Below are 20,690 nucleotides of genomic sequence, written 5' to 3'. Positions count from 1 at the left end.
TGTACCGAAATCACCTATTTTAGGTGATTAACCAGGAGTGTGGCGGTGAGACAGTAAGCAGATTCTGAACTTCTCTCTCAGGCTCTCTTTGCAAATTCTTTTTTTTTCATTTTTTATTTTACTTTTTTCTCTTGTGCACGACTAAATGCAGCACAATAAAAGCTCTCTCAGGAGAGATTGTCTAAAAGGGTCTGCAGCTATGCGCTTTTGTATGTACTCTGTGAAGGACAGCTTTTCTCTCTGTCTGTGTGTGTGTGTGGTCGTTCAGGACTGCTATGTACACGTTGTGCTAACTAGTTCATGCTGAACACACCTTGAGATTGATTTTCAAATCTTCCTTTATTGTTGATAGTTGATGGTAGCGACCTTGGCTGGACTCAAACTTTCCTACGTCGCATTGGAAAATGCAATGAACAAGTGACGGTTGCTCACAAAATAGGGCTGCAGAACTAATGGAATATTAATCACGATCAGGCTTTTGGATTCTGACAATTAAATGAACATAACTGACTATGATGTTGACTTTAAGAATGCTCCCCCTGATAGAAAACTCTGCACTTAGGGAACAGCCCTTGTAGATAATAATCACTTGGTGTCATCTTGAGTACATTTGAGATTAACACACCTTCTTTAACTCTTTGTAAAGTAATCGTTGCTCACTGTAGTGTCTGAGTGAGGAGACCAGAGGCTTCACTGTGCACAAGAATTGGCACAACATGGAAGAAGTGTTCCGCTTAAATGTGAAAGTGCAGTAAAAATACCTTGCCACTATTTGTGATCCCAGTATTGGCAAAATAAAGGTGATTATCATTTTGACCATATCATTTATCATTTGTCATGATTATAGATCTTGCTAAGAAATATTTTTTAAAATTCGGATTAATCTGACAGTATTTTCTTCCTCCTCTGTTTGTTTTGTCAGACTAACAGTTGAGGATACTGAGGATATTATAAAAGAAGAGAAGGAAAGGCAGCAAATCAACATGTTTACGAAGCTGGAATTTTATAAATTATGGTCATTTCTGTGATGAAAGTGACTCAAAAGATTAATTTATAGCCAGATAGTTTTTGGGTTTTTGTTGTTGTTTTTTTAAAAGATATTTTTTGGCCTTTTTTGACTTTGTTAGATAGGAGAGAGACAGGAAAGTGGGGGGAGAAGAATGGGCAAAGGACCTGCAGCAAAGTGTCATGAGCGGGTCTTGAACCCATGACCGCTGCGTAGGGGACTATATAAGTGAGCTATAGCGGCGCCCTAACCAAATAGTTTTTAAATACTTTTCTACCAGGTGACATTCATAGATCTAGAGATTGCTTCCCTTTACCTACATGACCTTTGTGATCAAACAAAGACATTAGTCTTTAGTGCACTACCTTAACAAAGTACCTCTGAAGCAATTGAACCAGACAAAAATCCATATATCTCTGTTGTATAACTGTTGTTAGATCTATTCTCAGCAGCTAAACAGATTTCCATGATATGATATCATTTGAAGCTAGTTATGTGTAAAATTGTTCACGTTCAATAGGAGCCCTGTAATCTGATATGAAATATGCTTTGACGCTGAGATCCGAGTAGTTTTGTAAAGCCCTGTGTCCCCCTATTTTACTGCATATTGTGTTGCATGTGAGCCAAAGAACAGTTCCCTCCATTGTAAATCATGCTAGAACAAAAGCATCAGCAAAACCAAGGAATAACAATATAACATTTCAGGGGAAGGCAACACAATAGAACAGTACTGCAGAAATACAATGATATTGAGAGAGAATAATAAAAACAGCACTCTCATTGTGTTGCTCTTCACCTTGTGCTCCTCTTGTTCCCTATTTCTTTGGCTTTTCTTTTTTGTTTCCTTTAGTATCTTGTTTGTTTCTGTCTTTGCTTTTTCTTTTCTGACATCCCTTTTCACTCTTGGTCCCTCCACCTTTTGACATTTGATTAAGTGACACACCGAGGAGCCAAACTCGCCGCCACTTTGTCTCATTTCCTTCTGTCGCTCGACTCATGTTATCGCTAAAAGCCTGTCTGTGCCGTCCTCTTCTGTCTTCCACTATAAATCTATGTAACATTTGCATTTTGGTCTTACAGCATCTAAAGTATCTGGGAGATAAACATTCATTACAGAGAAGGAAGGGAAACACGAAGAGTGCTAAAGATAAATCAAAACTGAGAAAAGGGAACATTAAAAAACTCATTTGGTTTGTGTCAGCCTTTTGGCAGAGCTTTCGTTTTAGTCTTAGTCCTCATTTCACACCTCTCTGTTTTCCTCTTGTGCCTTCTTTTATTATTATTTTTTTTACTTGAAGTCATATTTCAGAATGTGTTTGCTCTCACAAAAAGGCACTTATGAAATCCCATGTGTGAATTAAAAACAGCCGTCCTCCCGGGACACAATGTACTCCGTCGTAACTTGTCACGTGTTTTTCGTTAAGATGTTTGACCATGTCATGATGTTACTTTTTATTTGTGTACATTTTTTTTTCTACTTTCTTTTAGTTTGACGGTTGCAGCTTTTTCATACTTGATTCCCTACTGTTTATTATTGTAAATACATTTCCAGCAAATCCAGCTCAAAGTTTAAAGTATCTTTGAGGTAACACGCTGTCATCGTCTGCAGCACTACTGCTAACAATATGTGTGCGTATTTTGTTCAAAGAGCCTGTAGAACCACTGCTCAGGCATGCTTCTGATCTATGACATCATGTTGAGGCAGAGGTTGAGCTTTGTCGCAATTAAAAATGCATGTCCAAAATTAAATATGCAGCAGTGCTTTTGCCAGACCAGCTGGAAAAAGGAGGGTGATGCATGCAACTGTAGCATCAGAAACTTACTGGTTTCTGGATGATCATAATGCAGAGGAAGGGTTTGTGTGAATGAGCAGTTTTGATAGATGTTCACTAATGGTATTAAGTAAGAACTTTTAATGACCTTATAATAGTTTGGGCAACTTTATGAACTTAATGCAGCCTATAATTGTCGAGGTTTTCAGTCCTTAAAACTGTAGTAATGATTCCACTCTATGAACTGCAAAACCATTCAGGACACATACTTAAACCAACTAGATGTGCCTGAAAACTTGAAAGGGAAATGGTTCGGCGAAAGAAACTTCAAGGGCTTAATACTTTGGTCTCAGCTGACCTGTCGTCCTTCAACTTACAATTATCTTAATTGTGGATTAGTCTATTCATTATTTTTTTGATTGTTTGTCAGAAAGCTGTTAAAAATGATGATCAGTGCTGTCCAAGATGACGTTCTCTAATGCCCTGTTTAGTCCACAACCCAGAAATGGTCAGTGTACTGTCATAGAGAAAGAGAGAAACCCTCCTCATGCGGCACTCATTTTCTCCTCTGTCTCTCAAAGCATGAACACAACATGAACTTGAATTAGCCACAGCTGCAGCGTTGAGCCTTTGGCTACAGTTACCAAAAGGCTAAACTATTACCAACAGCCACTCCTCACCAGCTTACCTGGTAAATCTACCTGCACAACCTAATCAATCACTACAACACATTTAGATATAAAGTTAGAGATACAAGGTTGAACATCAAGCCTGGAATATATTGCTTAGTACAAGTCCAGTTCTAGAATATGCTAAACAGATTTTGACACTTTTTATTGCATTTATTGTCAGAATCTCTTTCAGACTCTCTTTTTGATAAGTACATCTTCTTTATGGGCTTTTCCAAATAACAATTCACAAAAGCAAAATCTGGGCTCCAGATATTCAGGCGGGGGGCGGGTTGCAGGCGAATATTTGGATTGCAAAATTGATATCTGGATGCCACCACAACAACTGAACATTTGGATTTTCAGATGTTCGGGCCCATCCCTATCTTCTTTTCTTTCATTTGTTTTGCAATGTAGACAGCTAATGCTAATGCTGGAATAGTAACTTTTACTGCAGGATTTTCCACAGTCGATTCGTCCTTTCCACCATCTGAAGGGATGCGCATGCTCACCGTTATTTTTAGATCAGCCAGTAGGATCAACGCCCTCTCTCTGAAAAGATCAGTGATCGACCATAATCTTGCACAGTACACTACATTTTCCTCTACCTCTCATTCCACTTCAACTATAATCTTTTCATGGAATTTTTGCCCATTGATTGAAGAAACACTGCCTACTCCAGCTTTAATCATCCTCATCTAACCTGCAAGAAACTGTGAAACAGTAGAAGAAACCGACGCATCAATTCCAAACTGATTCTCACTCCCATTACTATGCTTGTCGTATCCCGGGTGAACCGCAGTCCAAATAATGAAACTGCATGTATGCAGGCTGAATAAGAAGAATGTTTTTTACTCTGAGCCCGACTCGTCCCTGGATAAATAAAAGTTGGATAAAGGGGACATCATCCTTAAGAATTCATATATGTGTTTCATGTCATAATTCAGTTAATATTTATGGAGAGGAGCAACTCTGACCTACATAAAGGAGCTAGAGAAACCAAATCACAATTCACACTGTAGATCCTCAGTGCGACACTGAATTTTGTGTGGCCGTTCACAAGATGTTTTTGTGTATCTTGTTGAAACAAGACAATGTGCTGCTATCCCCAGAAAATCCCCCTCTGTGCTGTGTCAACCTTATAGTAGTAATAATAACTCTACTGGCACTTCGTCTTTCTAAAGCAAAGTTTACCAAATGTCCAATAATCAAAGCAAACAAAAGGCACAGAAACATGGTTCGAGCTAAGATGATTATAGCTCAAAACTTGCTGTGTTTCACTCATGTTCAGGAGGCAGAGTGTTGTGTTGTTTTTTATGTGCTTTTTCCTTCTCTCCGTCTTCCCAGCTTGCCCTCAGGGCACCTTTAAGTCGTTCCAGGGGGCAGGATTATGCCAGCAATGTCCGCTCAACAGTCGCTCCACCATTGAAGCTGCCACCCTCTGTGGCTGTCGGAATGGCTATTACCGTGGAGACATGGACAGACCAGAGGACGTGTGCACCAGTGAGTCAGACTCTCTCTTTCAAACACACAAAAGTACATAGTCAATACACCTTCAGGCAGGGTATCTGATTCTCAAGATGACCAATACAGGCTCACGAAGGCGGATTTTTTCGAGCAAAGTTGCCAATAGCCGACATATTACAGCACATCAGCGGCTGACACCCTTGACGGTCCAATAATTCATAATTAAATTAAAACCTACATCTCCTTTGATTTATCATTCCACCCCTAATTTTATGCGTCTCATTCAGACTGCTGCAACATTCCCGTCCTTGTTAGGGGATTTGGGGAGCAGTAAGTAATAATGCTGCCACATTCCTCAGGCTTTCCACTGAAGTGAATATGTGTTTAGTGTGTTGAAGAGGCTATATTGCTATGCAAGACGAGACGCCGAGTTTGAAAAACACAGCCTCTGAGCTCCACAGAGAGATGGTAGAAGTAGGTTGAGACATGAATCATTTTGGACTGTATGTAGCTCGTCTCAAACTCTGGGAGCTGTGTGCATATATACTGTGTGCGCGTTCGGACTGTGTGTGTAGTCGTACGTGTGCATTTGTGCGCGCCCTGGTGACCTGGATACAACTTCATGTTTTTGGGGGCTAAAAAAGCTCATTCATATTCTGGTCTTCATTTTACTGTTATATCTTCATGAATGAATTTGCAATAATCCGGTAGAAAAATATGTAAAAGGTAACTGTGGAGTTTTCTATGTAAGAAATACTGACAGTGAAAACATATCCTCTTAAGTTGTGATCTCTGTATACCAGGATGTTGACTAAAAATACTAAAATAGTTGGCCCAGAAACACAAGGCTTAGTTCCCTTTTGCACCTGTAGTTTGGTTCAGTTTGTCTAAAAAAAAAAAACAAGAGAATAAAGGATGTTGCTTCTTTAGTTCTGCTCCAGTTCATGTTCACACTTGTTTTAAGACTAACCAAGAGTTATAAACAAGTAATAAAACTCATAGATTGGCCGAGTGCTGCGGGGAGCTATGTGGGGGAAATCTAATTCCAGTGACGGACAGCAAGTTTTACTGCATCTGATATGTTTTGGTTTTTTCCGGATGTCACATAGAGCCTTCCCAGAAAACACTGGTAATGAGCTTTATTAATCCAGACTGCAGCTGAGCTCCATATGTTATAAATAGTGAAAGAAACAACAAAAAAGCCATCTTCTACCTTAATATTACGCCAGCATAGTTACTGTTGGGCGGCTGTACATATCACAGCTTCTACATTATTGGTTCTGTTTGTGCAAGCTCCTTAGTGACGGTGGAAAGAAGAAACTCAGGAAGACATTTCTGGCAGAACCTGGTTTAGGGACGGCAGCCATCTGACTTAACCAGCTGGGGTTGGGGTAAAGTGGAGAGAAAACAAACAATACACAAGAGAGCAGTAATACTATACATATACTATATGTCACTATATTGAAATAATCTAGCCTCACATGTTTAAACTTGAAGTTTTTTGGGGGGTTCTTCCCAAGTAATTTTCCATTTGTGTTGACAATTAGTAAAACTGTACTGATACGCATTATCGCTGTTACCAGATTAGTTTGAGTATGTGCAGCCTACGCATCACTGTTATGTTTAAACCTACCTAGCATGAAATCCTGTGGTTGGTGCAGTTGTTTAGTCTGAATTTGAGCCTGACTGATTGCCTCCTCATTAGCTTATATAAAATAAACCAAACTGTCAACTGTCAGAGTTCGTTGTAATCAAACAAAGCCAAATAGGTTAGGCGCTCTAAAGCTGCTGCAATATCTGCGTTGAAAGTTGTTGTGGTGTACGACAAAGGGAACATCAAAGTGGAAATTTAAAAAAAGATTTTTTTGCCACAATCGTTACGGAACAGTGGATGGGGTTAACCTATTCTGACAACAGAGAGAGCACATGAAAAGCCTCACCTCAACAGCAGTAACACCCTCTCAAATTGATGCTGATAGAAGAAAAATCAACTTTCCCAGTGAAAAGGTGTCAGGTGTCAACCTACTCAGCCTACACAGCTCTGTGAATTACCTTGGCACTTTCAATTCAAGGACAAAAACAAATTGAGTTGCAAGCTCTTTCAAACACAACCGCAATGAAAAAAGAAGGGGGAAAACTTTGAAAACAGCGGGATAGAAGTGTAATATAGGAGGGAGCTTCCGTTTATTTATATTTGGCACGAACTCAATCAGATATAAAATCAGATCAGTGAAATGGAAGAGTGAACGCGCAGTGTGCGGATAGTAGCCTGACAGAAAATCATTCCCTCAGCGTGCCTCATGGGCTGCATAGGTACGGAGGAGGTGTGTGTGTGTACCGCATCCATGTGTGGGTTTTCTTGTAGTGTATTTTTTGCGTATAGGTCAGATTAATATTGTGTAAGTCACCTACAAAACTGTGAAAAAAAGCACAGTGTGGCTTAAATCGTATCACAGATTGTGTCTTTTGGAATCGTGTTTGTTGTTGCAGCAGGAAAACTGGAATTGGAAAATGTTAAAATGTGATTATTGCCTCTTTTTTCTTTTGTGTGCTTACTGTGAACTCTGTGAGTGCCTGACAGTTTAAGCAAATTTGTATTTGTGCTATTTAGATAAAAAGTAAGATGGAGTGAATATCTGTGTCACCGCACTGCATGTGCCTGCGTGTGCATAATTATGAATGCACAGACGAGTCCTCTCTCTCTCTCTCTCTCTCTCTCTCTCTCTCTGTAGAAATGTTTATAAGATGATGCTACTTAGATTCTCAACCCCCTACTGATTGTTAGCACTTTGATTCTGGCTGTCTCTGAGTGTCTGTTTGAGAAATACACACATACACATATTCCACAGGGCCATCTCAGTCGTGTGTTCTGACTCTGTGATTTAGCATATGCCAAGGTTGAATATCCATTTCATCTCAACTGCTGTTGTTGGCGCATGTGTCGCAGTGTCTGTGATGTTTGTGAACAGTCAAGGAGAAGTGCACCCGCTAGGTTTAACGTTGCGAAAAATCTGGCTGTGCACTAAAGACCCACTTTAACACCCTAAAAGCCAGAGCTGCTCCTCAGATCAAAGAGAACCAAGAAACTGACTGACTGCAAAGACGGAAAGAGACACTGATTCTCTGGGTCACTTTTTGGCAGACACAGTGTTGACTGAAGCCCAAATTTCTTATAAACTGGCTGAAAACTGCGTTTGTCAATTTTGTAGGCAGTCCTAATATGACAGTTAAGTTTAAATCATAAAACCTCATCATCATATGAGTTTATACCAATAAAGTAAAGCAATCACCATCATACTCACTGGTCTGTGTGGAGAAAAAGCTTAACTTGAGCAGTTACTTTAATCTAAGATTTGTTGATTCTTCACTTGCTCTGTAGCCAAGAGTGTATTCCAATGGCAATACTTTACTTCAGAATATAAATTAAAGATTCCTCAGATACCAAAGTGGGAATGGGACAAGGTGCAATCTCTGTTGCAAATCCCTTGTATGTAAGCCATATTCAGCGTTTATGTTTTGTATGTACAGTATACAACAGAAGTAAGAACACTGATGTGCAGTATTACTTAAATGTCAAATAATTCAAAATTGTATTGACAATGGCCTAAGTAGAATATTTCCTTTTATTAATAATCAAATACAAATTTCACACTGACTATATTGAGAAAACAAGGCCACAATGTTGAAACTCATTTGCAAAAAAATTGTATACACCTGAGATCACTGAGACAATCAAGCTAGTCTAATTGAATGATTATAAAATGACCAGTAAACACCAAAACTTTCCCAGTTTTGGACCTATGGATTGTGTCTATCACCATGTCTGCACTGTGGCCCCACATGGAAATGAAATATTAGATTTTGAGACTTAACAAAGATGGAAAAAAAACATGCAGGAATATCAGTGACCAAATACAGATCAGCAAAGCTGCAGCAGTAGTCAGGAGGTCTAGAATACAGCTATGAAAAACAGTGCTGTACTTCAGTTTTGGCACCGGGATTATCAATAAAAATCAATGTGAAGAACACTGCATAATGTCAACCTCTATGGATTGTGTTACAAAAAAAAAACATCCTTACTTTGGCATAAAACTACAAGATGAAACTTTGCTTAAGAACATCAAAAGAAGCTGGATGATTATTATGATCACATTCTTTGGTCAGATGAGACCCAGATAAATCTGTTTAGCTCAGATGTGTTCCAGGATGTTTGAACCACCAAGGTGGATAGTCCCCACAGTGAAGCACAGGTGGGAGTGAGATGATATGGGGCCACATGAGAACAAAAAGGTGTTGGGGAGATGACATTTATAGATGGCACCATGAATGCCTGTGGATATACCAAAATGCTGGCTGACAACATGACTCCCAGCCTGCAGAAGCTTGGCAGAAGAAGAATGTTCTAGCAAGATAACGATCCAAAACACAATGCCAAAATCACAAAAGAGTTTTCCGAGGAAGAAAAAGTGAAGTATGTCGCTTGACTTGAATCCAGTAGAACACCTTTGGGGTATTTTAAGAAAGAGAAAGGCAAAGCAACACAGTCCCTCCAGCAAAGAGCAGCTGAAAAAAATGTCTCTAAAGATTGGCAGAACATCTCTGCAGAAATTTGTGCAACTTTGGTATCCTCCATCTGAGGAGGATTGAGTCTCTCATCAAAATCCATGTGGACATACAAAGTATTGAAAAATTAAAACATTTGAATCTAAATCCCAAATAATGAAACACATGAGAGCAACACGCTCCACTGTGTAACTTAGAAGTAATGCGGTAATTTTAAGGTGATACAATTGTGAGTCATTTGGCATTTCATTGATAATGCACAGGGGTGTGTACACGTCAGTATCATACTGTGAAATGAGGCTGTAACCTGTGATTATTCATTTTCAATTAGTCTTTTTCAATTAGTCTATTTATTTATTTTATTTAACCTTTATTTTACTTAGTAAGTTAGTTGAGAACTGGTTCTCGTTTTCAATAACGACCTGGTGAAGAGGCAGCATACAAACAAGATGGACAACAACAACAGGTGACATATACAGCAAATCACACAATAGTCTGTCGGCTATTTGTTGCTTTTAATTAGTAGTTTATTCTGAAAAATGTGTTACATTTTACCAAAGACCGAAATTGAGACTGTATTTTTGTACCCAATCCTCTATCCCAATATACATACTGTACTATTGTTGATGTCTTGAGTTGTTGCTTAATTATCTTTCCAACTGGTTAGACATTTACTTATGGAGAAAATGTCCTATAACCGGAGGATAATGCTCCAGCCTCTGCAAAAACTCAAGCAAATAATTACAGCTCACATATGGTACACTCCCATCGGACATTTACTTTAATGACAAACTTCTTGGCATGCTATTTACTGTAATGTTATATTAACTGGAAGGTTTTCAAACACAGTTTATTGCATACATGCGGTGATGTGCTGCTTACCCAACAGCATGCTTACCTATAAAACACCAGACATCCTTCGATAATAAAACATCCATATGCAAGCCGTTACTAAGCAGTGCTTAATAAAAGAAACAAATGATTTTCTCAAGTGCTCAGTATAATAAAACCTGATTGCATTCAGGTGTAGAGCAGTGACTTGCGTTAAGCTGACAGACTAATCTTAATTTGCGTGATTGATATCTGCAGTACTTTGGCATAGACGGTTACAGACAGATTAAAAGACTGACTGAAGCAGACAGTGGAAACATCCATTTTCCAGTGTTCGATCTCTCTGAACGCCCTATCGCTTCTCCTGCCAGGTGTCCCTTCAGCTCCTCGCAACGTGGTCTCAGTGGTCAACCAGACGTCAGTGCTGCTGGAGTGGCACCCACCACGTGACACGGGCCACCGTGAAGACTTGTCGTACAACGTCTTGTGCCGCCGGTGCCACAGCAGCGAGCGACGGGCGTGCCAGCCGTGCGACGACAGCGTGGTGTTTGTTCCCGGCAAGCGGGCGTTAAAGGACACAAGTGTTGAGATCAGCAAGCTGCGGGCCCACACGTCCTACACCTTCGAGATACAGGTTTGTCCTCCAAAGCAGATGTGTTTTTACATCTGTGTTTGGTGTTGTTAACAGAAATATTCAATGACAACCAGTCCTTTGGATATCGCACTCTCACCATCTGTGGGTCGAAAAGTTTGTGAGTTCCTCGTTTGAAATCAGCTGCACCATCCTGGATTTGAAGCAGTTGCGGTCTACTGCAAAGCTAACCCAGAATTGCAAAAGTTTCTAAATCATAGCGTTATCAGATTCTCCACCTCTGACTTTTCTGTTCATGGTTTCACGACTCCATACGTTCACACACTATGCTGGATAACACCGTAATCCCTGCATAGTTCCAAAACTCCACTGCCGGTGTTAAGTGGTTTATTAGCCACATATCTCCTCCAATTCAAGAGTCTTTGGGATCTATCGCAGCTGCTATCCACTAAGAACACATCAAGTCAGGCTTTATAAACCCACCTTTTAAGCCCACAGACAGCGAGTATCTAATGCTGAAAGTTTGGGTTTTCATTGGAACATTTCTGCAATTTTTACACCAAAAGTTAATCTGAAATTTATTCAACTAACCATTTTTTTTCTTTATCTGCCTTCATGGATAACCAAATAAAATACAAATTTGCTATTCAAAAAAGTACTTATTCCCCACTTTAAGAACAGCCTTGGTGCTGTCAGCTCTTGTTTTAAATGCAAATAGCTGCCAGATCCACTATAATGCTCAAGGATACTGAAGCCACATAGATGCTTGCTGACATGCAGGCTTTTATGCACAATCTGCAATTATATTTCTCAACTCACAAGGTCACCCTGAACTCTGTAAAGCCAGTACAACGGTGAACCAATCTTTTACCATCTGCCTCTTCTATCATACATGTTGAAGTCCAGGATCAAGGCCCAGCACTATATTGTTGTTATATTTTAATTTTTGTTCATAACCAGTTAGAGGTTATTAAATTTACTACATTTTTAAGCGTAATCCTCTCCCAAATATACACCGACATGAATACTGTGGATTCATTAAAAGAAGTTGTTCCATTTTCAAGCATTTTCATGCACCGTTGTAAATAGATCAATAATGATGAATGACTGAAACAATGACACGATAATGAAAATGTTCATTGTGAAATTATTGATTGTAATTTGACGTGCTTCCTGAAGGGAGCCACCTTCAAAGAGATGAATTTTCATTGAGATATCCATGGTTTGTCTCATTTTGAGACAACCATAATTAAAATGTCCAAAAGTGGAAAATACGACCGCTACTCTAATATTATTAAATCAAAGTTAGATGTCATCTGAGGATCTTAACTTATTAACAGATTTTAATGTTTTTTTGTGAAATGCTCGGTATTTTGCTATTTGTTGTTTATTACAATATGGCTAAACAACACCGCATAGAGACACTTTACTCTCAGAAGAGAATTTTCAGTAAAAAGACAAGTCACAAACACAAAAACCAAGAACAAGTCAGTGTAGATGTACCCTGGACCACAGGTTCACATTTTAGGGTCCTCCTCAATATTTGTAACATGTGCATCATTATTGTTGCCTGATACTAAATAGAACTAACAAGAGGTGTTGGGGTAAGTGTGTATCCCAATGTGCTCTACTCCACCTAGAGACCAAAAAAATAAAATGGCAAAAAACAAAACAAAACTCAATAAAAGTTTTTTAATGATTCACTGACGGAAGACATTGCTCCAACAGTTAAAATGATTAACTGAGCTCATGACAAATAGCACATGGCAGCTAATTAGCCAGTCTTTAAAACACGCTCAGAACCTGCTGATTGTGTCTCTGTGTCGATGAGGTGGGAGTGACTCTGAGACCTCTCAGTTTGAAGAAGACACCTGCAGAGTTTCTACACTCTGAAATCAAAGCCATCTCATCCTTTCTTATAACTGACTGACTTCTAGACCACAAAAAGTGTCGAATCACAGCTTAGAAATTGTAATTGGCAAAGACGGGTTTGTCTAACTTTGGATTTTACTGCATGCTGGTGTGATGTTGGTGGAGCTGTAGTGAGGGAGATGCTGTGTTCATCAAGAGTTTGGAGGATGTTGATGTAATCCTTTCTAATCCCAAAATAACCCAAGTAAAATATAAAAAACTGTATGAAATTGATTTGCATTTTCCTGCTAAAAATGTTACCATATACCAAACAGGAACCACATTAAAACCACTTGCCTAATATTGTGTAGATCCCACTCAATCTATCAACATATCTATGACCAATCAGGCCATGGACACTGATTCTCTGTGTGTTCTGTGGTGTCGGTGTGATGACATCGGCAGGTGATCCTATGGAGTGGGGCCTCCACTCTGTGTAGTGGATCTGTGGTTCATACTGGTGCATCCTGGAGATGCTCGCTGGCATCTTGAGATTTTGTAGACTAAATAACAGCCTTGTTGTGTTGCTTGAGCCTTCCTTGAGCAGTTTTTGTCTTGTAGAAGGTTCAGCTGAGGGAGACCGGTGGGTGGTACGTGTAAAAGTAACATCTACCAAGACCTCAGGTTTCCCAGCAGAGCATTGCATTGGAATGAGATGATGTTATTCACTTCACCCATCGTTAGTTCTAATGCTGTGGCTGCTCAGTGTATCTGACTAACTAGTTTACCAAACCTACAGCAGTACCCAAGTGTTACAGCTTCATGCAACATTATTTTGTAAGATTACAGATGACTTATAATCAACTTTTCACAAAAGCGCACCCACTGTGTGTCCATAGTGCTAAGAAGTATAGGGCAGCTTTAGAAGGTGTGATTTGCTCCACACTGGGTTTTAACAAGTTTATCAAACCTAACCTGATGTTATTAGTTATTGCCAAACTCCCCCCCAAAAGCCTTTTCTCTTAAAACATCAAAAGCAACATGTAATTTTATTTGAATGCGAAAAATAAGGCATAAATCTGATCTGCCTTGCTTGTCCAAGTGTGTAAGCGAGGCAGCCGGATGTGTTATTTGGATAAAGAGTCAACAAAAGATGCAGCATCAGACACAAAATATTGCCTGAAGGCGTCCTTTTCAATCAACTGGAATAAAGGGGTGGGACTTAGCAGTCAATTAAAATGAATATTACTGTGAATGTGTGTGTCATTCTGAATAACTGATCATCACCTGTTCATTCTCTGTAGTCGGTCAACGGAGTCACCAACAAGAGCCCCTACCCCGCCCAGCAGCTGTCCATCAACATTACAACCAATCAGGCTGGTGAGTTGGGAGTGCAAAGGCCGTGTGTGTGTGTGTGTGTGTGTGTTGGTGTGTGTGTGAGCATCTGTGCATGTGTGTGTTCCCTGGGGCACAGTGGATAATGCGAGGGAGGGATGGATGGGGAGATAAAGGAAATTGAGCTTCAGCCTTTTAATTCATAAAACATGTTATAAGCTTGTCATCTCTCTGCCGTTTCTCCCCACCCCTTCTCTGTCTTTTCCTGCACAACTACAGCTTTCATCCTGTTTTCCTCCTTCCTTCTGTTTCTCTGTCAGTTCCCTTTCTCTCAGTGTTATCCCCTCTCCCTGCCCTCCTCTTCCTCCATCTCCCACAGTGTAATTCTTAGAGACCATAAAGTAACTGAGTTATTACTCCATCAATACTTTATGGAGACAGACACAAGTGATATTTCCACCGCTACCCAAATTTAGATTTAAAAGCCGCTTTGCTATGGAAAACACATCATTTACTTCATCTACAGCAACCCAGGCTCATTTCTAATCGAAACATGATCCATTGTCACCCTGCCGCCTTCTCAGCGCATTTGTTACTGCTCCCGGAAGCAAACCTCTCTTATCCTTCAAATCTTTTAGGACTCGACAAAAACTGATTTATTTTCAGGTTGACTGCACTGGGGGGATTTTTAAATTATGCAATAGGTTTTGAACGCATTTCATTGGACCTTAGGATATGAAAGTCGCTCCGCATATCGAGAAGCGTGTAAAATGTCAGTCGTGGCGATATTAAAAAAAAGACTGTGAGGTTTTCAGGTGACAGCTCGCACGTGCTGTCAAATTATGACTACAGAAGAAGTATTTGGCTCATGAGGCATCATAGCGTTTACTGAGCATTATGGCAGCACCATGATGTCCCGATGACTCAGCTGTGTAAGATGCATACTCTCTATTTAGGATATAATGGTTTCAAACTGGAGCCCCATAAAAACCATGGAGACAAATTCAATTAAATATCCCCCCTTTTTTTCTTTAACACACCCATCTTAATTATATTTCAAACAATGTAATACATCCCACCGTGATATAGTATCAGTCTTATTGTCTTGACTCCTTCCCGACTCCACTTTACGCAACTATCAAAGTACAAATGTGATGAAAACCATCTCATAAAACGATCCCAGAAGCAAAACCGTGAAATGCATTACAGCCAACAGCTTCTGCTTCTTAAAATTATGGGTAAAAATGCATTGCAGACATAACTCTTGTTTCCCCATCAGTGACAAGAGCAGTAATTTGTTTTCATGGGGCTGGAAGAGGAAACATTTTTCTCCTTTGGGTGCAAATAATCTTTGGCAATATGTCATTACGTTATACAGTATATTTCCATATTTATGGTGTTTAAGCATGCTAGCGAATCCTTTAACTGCCTAATTGATTGTGTGTTCTTGTGTATTTTTGTGTTTTACTACAGCTCCCTCAGTAGTTCCCATAATGCACCAAGTGAGCTCAACGAGCCGTAGTTTCTCGTTGTCATGGCCACCGCCCGAACAGCCCAATGGAATTATCCTCGACTATGAGATACGATACTATGACAAGGTAGAGTGGGATGATAAATGTCTGTGACTGTTTGTGTGTGTTTCTGTGCTTTTTAGTGTCATTGTCACAGCCAGTAATCCGTTAAAGAGTCGATAAAACAGGCAAATCAATATCAACTGCATCAAAGTCATCTATTACCAGGACTGTTACTGAAGACCAGCAACAGTCTCACTTCTTCCCAAGCGCCTCGTCTCTAAAAAAAAAAGTGAAAAACTGTGTCGCTGATTGCAGGTGTGTTTATTCTCTCAGAGGCGTGTTTTTACAGCTCTGATGCAGTTTTGCTATGTGCTCTTGATATTTGCACATATTCCAAAGTCCGTGGGGAAAAAATGGTAGAGTGTTTGTGCCGTGCAGCCTCTATTATTGCTCTGTTGTTTGCTGAGTGAGATTGTTTCCTGGATTCGTCTCCTCAGTTTACTGTGTTGATGTGAGGTTCAAGTTTCTGTCTATATCATCTTAATCAGGTGTATGGATGAGAAAGCATTTTTACTGGTGTTCAAAGACAATGCACCACCCCTTAAAATTGGAATTGTCATTTGAATACCTTAAGTACAGTTGAAACCAGAAGTTTACATAAACTGTAGAAGAGAGACATAAAACATAGGAATTGTGGACCTCCACAAGTCTGGTTCATCCTTGGGTACAATTTCCAGATGCCTGAAGGTTCCACGTTCATGTGTTCAAACAATTATACACAAGTATAAACACCATGGGAATGTCCAGCCATCATACCGCTCAGGAAGGAGACGGGTTCTGTGTCCCAGAGATGAAGTGTTTTGGTTTGAAATGTGTGTATCAACCCCAAAACAAAAGCAAAAGACCTTAATTTTTATTGACCATCATTATATTTGGAGGAAAAAGGGGGAAGCTTGCAAGCCTGAGAACACCATCCCAGCTGTGAAGTACGGGGGTGGCAGCATCATGTTGTGGGGGTGGTTTGTTGCAGGAGAGACTGGTGCACTTCACAAAATAGATGCCATCATGAGGAAAGAATATTAAGTGGAAATATTAAAGCAACATCTCAAGACATCAGCCAGGAAGTTAAGGCTGGGGTGCAAATGGGTCTTCCAAATGGATCCTAAGCATACCACCAGATTAGTTGTAAAGTGGCTTCAGGACGACAAAGTCAATGTTTTGGTGTGGCCATCACAAAGTCCTGATCTCAATCCTGTGAAAATTTGTGGGCAGAGTTGAAAAGGTGTGTGGAGCAAGGCAGCTTACAAACCTGACTCAGTTCCACCAGTTCTGTCAGAAGGAATGGGCCAGAATTCATCAAACTATTGTGAGAAGCTTGTGGAAGGGAACCCAAAACATTTGATCCAAGTCATTCAGTTTAAAGGCAATGCTACCAAATACGAAGGAGATGTATGTAAACTTCTGACTTTGAAGAAATTAATAAAAAAAATCTCTAAAAAACATTCTCTCTCTCATCATTCTGGTATTTAGCAAATAGCAATAGTTTTGGTCATCCTAACTAACCTAAAACAGGAAAAGTTTGGTCACATTTAATGTCAGACAGTGAGAAAAAAAAAGGTTATGTTTCTTTTTATACAGTGTATGTAAACTTCTGGTTTCAACTGTATATGGTATATACCGTATATAGATAAGATTTTCATGCATACATTGTGATGTGATGCATCAGCTCTTGTCCTCAACTATATACAACAGTCAGCCACATTAACACCACTGACAGTTGAGGTGAATAACATTGATCATCTTGTTACAGTACTTTTGATTTGCATCCTGGTGTTTATGTGGATGTTGCTTTGCTATCTACCACCCTCCTAAACAATACTGAGGACCAAGCACACCCCATGTGGCAACAGCAGGACAATGTGCCCTGCCACACCCCAAAAACTGCTCAGAACCGTCTTGAGGAACAGAACAAATAGATAAAGAAGACTCCACAGATCCCATTTCGATCGAACATCCGCAGGATACACCGGAACAAGCCCACATAGCCGTCGTCCAGGTGCCATCCCAACAGGTCGTGGCTGTTTTGGCGGGACAGGGGGGCCTACACAGTATTAAGCAAGTGGTTTTAATGTTGTGGTTTCTCGGTGTGAGCTTGTGTCGTAAGAGATGTAGTCATTCTTTACTTTTGATTCTGGTTTCTGCAACATATACACTTAGGTGAGGAAAATTCTGTGGACAGCAATGTATACACACATGGTGGCACATTAACAAGTCAGAAACCTGCTGGTGCCGTCAGACAGATGCGCCTTTTATTGTCTTTGGATAAAGCCAATCTGTGTTCCCCTATTTCTGGTCTTTATACTAAGCTGAACTAACTGTTCTTTGTCCCTAGTTTCATAACGAAACTAAAGAAAAGCTTTTGCACATGTCTCCCAATGTAGATGTATTCCTTTATAAAATCAATAACTATCACATGATAAATGATTTTAAAAGACGTAAAGCTAATAACGGGGGAAAAGGCTGATGTTCATCTTAAAATATCAAAGACGAATAACAAGCTAAACAACATCGGTGTAAGAACCGCTAAAGAGGGAAAAAACACGAGCTCAATTAGGACAAATAAACACTCTTCAAAATGTAATCATTAAATGCAAATGGTTAAATCTATATAATAACTCTGACTTGAAAAAATAGGTCGGTATAATAATACAACCACGCACATGTACATGTAGTTATTTTTTAATACCTGACAGCACAGTGTGGGCTGGAGTTTTTGTACTTTCCAGATGCTGCTACAGAAGAAGCATCTGTCAGATATTATTTTTTTTTAGTTAATAAAACAAAGAGCAAACAAAAATAATGCCTAAAATACAGCAACATCCACTATTGAACTCATATTCCATGCACACACACAGAACAGTGACAGGCATCATGACAGAAGCCCTTTTAATGTGTCCATTCACCACAAAATCATTCAAAAATAATAACCATCACTCAGGAGCGTATTCTGCCATTTTTGTAATATTCTCATTATAATTAGTAATTATTTTCGTTTACATGACCACCACTGGTTGACAAAAATAATTATCACTGAGTTCAGCAGCTGATAGACATGGCATGATATTTAATTAAGGACAGCTTTGGGCAGCAGCATGTATAACAGCACATTTATTAGATGTGTAATTCCTTTACTTGAAGCATTTTCACTTGTGGCAGGTGTCTGTTCATGTATCATCTTTTATACAGTATTATTTCCTAATAAGTCAGGATTGATTTGAGAGCCACAATGTATATTTCATGGGGCCTGTTGTCATACTGACAGGGTTTTACAGTGATGGAGAGCCTCTGTTTATTCCCGCACACATAAATTGTTGATAGTATTTGTGCAGCAAAAATGAGCATCCATTCATTCGCAGTGAGGCTTTGTTGATGCCTTGATGTATAAGACTACATTTGGGGTGTTGTGCTATTGACAATAACAATGATATTTTAAAAATTAAAATATTTATTTTTAAAAGATAGGTTTTATTGATTTGGAAAAAAAAAAAAAGTGATTTTCTCGTGAACAACTGATGAAGTAGTTGAAGCTGCCACATTAACTGCAATGTGAAATCAGAATAAAGATCCAGTTTGGTCAACAGTTTAGTTGTTTGTAAGAAACAGTAATAACTCATACAAATCATGTGACTCTCATTCAGGCCGCTTTTCACTTGAATCAGTCGTAGAAACAGCAGCGTCAAAAGATAGTTATTTACAGTAACTTAGACAAATATATATTTGACCAAAAACGTGGAATCTGGTCCCATCTCAGCTGAATCTTTAAATATTTTGATGTCACACTGCAGGAGATGACATTACATATTTTGTAGCTGTTTATCAATAATATAAACATATCAGCACTACACCATTCTTCATTTTCAGCCTCATTTTGACAGCTCCGATGCCGTTTTTCTATAGGCTCCTGATGTTTGCACATATTCCAAAGTCCTTGGGGAGGAATGTCATAGTGTTTGTGGACTGCAGCGACTAACATCGCTCTATTGTTTGCTGAGTGAGATTGTCTCCTAGATTCATCTTCTCAGTGTTGATGGAAGGTTCAAGTCTGTCTGTGGCCCTCAGCGCATCTCTGAAGTCAGCACAGGCCAGTGGTATTAGCTACCTTTATCAATGAATGGCCGACTGTTTCCTAGCAGCGAGACTGGCTGCTCCACAGAAAGCACAACATCTCTGCAGGAAAACATCCATTTATCCAGGCCTGGATATTGATGGTTTCTTTCCCAGGCAATTGAGGTTCGGGGAAAACAACAGACATTCAAAATTTCTCTAAATTCCTTGTGTCCTTGTATCTTCTGTCCTCTAACTCACCGCAAATCATTAGCAAATGTACTGTTGGACAGAAAAGTACTCAATAAGAAGTGTCATTGTGTGCTTTAACCAAACTGTTTGCTAGTTTGCTTTAGCCTTCCCACTATTGGCCACTGAGTGGAGAATGAAATAAAAGTGGTCTCAGTCCTTGATGCCCTTTGCAAGTGTTTGTGCCATTTTTTTTTTCACTGCTTGTCCAAGGGCAGGGTAAGTTAATCAAAACATCCATTCCCTAGCAGCATCTTCCAGCTTGTCCCGGGGGGAAACCGAGGCCTTCCCAAACCACATTAGATATATAGTCCCTCCAGCATGTCTGAGTCTATCCTAGAGTCTTCTTCTTGCCATACAAATTCCCCATAGGCAGGCACACAGAAGGAATTCTTATCAGATACCACCCTTAACTTACTTTTTTTTAATGTAAGAAGCAACTCAACTCTGCTCTCCCTACTCTCCTTCCAGATGTCTGAGCTGCTTCTCATATCTCTAAAGGTTAGTCCAGCCACCCTGCAGAGGAAAGACATTTTTGTCTATTGTATCTGTGATTTTATTGTTGTTGGGACTCTAGGTGAGGTTTGGAGCATAGATTAATGGGCAATTGTTCCAGTAAATGGTCTGCACTTATATGGCGCTTTTCTACCTCAGTGGTTTCCCATTCACTCATTCACACACAAATGGTGACAAAGTTTTCATACAAGGTCCCTGCCATCAGAAGAAACTTGAGGTTCA

General features: G+C 39.6%; 1 protein-coding gene across 1 annotated transcript in view; it reads left to right on the top strand.

Moving 5' to 3' along the window:
* Positions 1-20,690, top strand: part of LOC103370579 (ephrin type-B receptor 1-like) — a 105,105-nt gene that overhangs the window by 48,381 nt on the left and 36,034 nt on the right. Inside the window, exons 6-9 of the mRNA XM_008299684.1 lie at positions 4,794-4,949; positions 10,679-10,941; positions 14,055-14,130; positions 15,559-15,683. Of these exons, the coding sequence (XP_008297906.1) occupies positions 4,794-4,949; positions 10,679-10,941; positions 14,055-14,130; positions 15,559-15,683 (620 nt within the window). The remainder of the gene's footprint in view (positions 1-4,793; positions 4,950-10,678; positions 10,942-14,054; positions 14,131-15,558; positions 15,684-20,690) is intronic.

Source organism: Stegastes partitus, unplaced genomic scaffold (assembly GCF_000690725.1).
Source record: "Stegastes partitus isolate 25-593 unplaced genomic scaffold, Stegastes_partitus-1.0.2 Scaffold31, whole genome shotgun sequence".
NCBI lineage: Eukaryota > Metazoa > Chordata > Actinopteri > Pomacentridae > Stegastes > Stegastes partitus.
The sequence above is the reverse complement of the archived record's forward strand: the minus strand, read 5'-3'. Positions and strand labels throughout refer to the sequence as shown.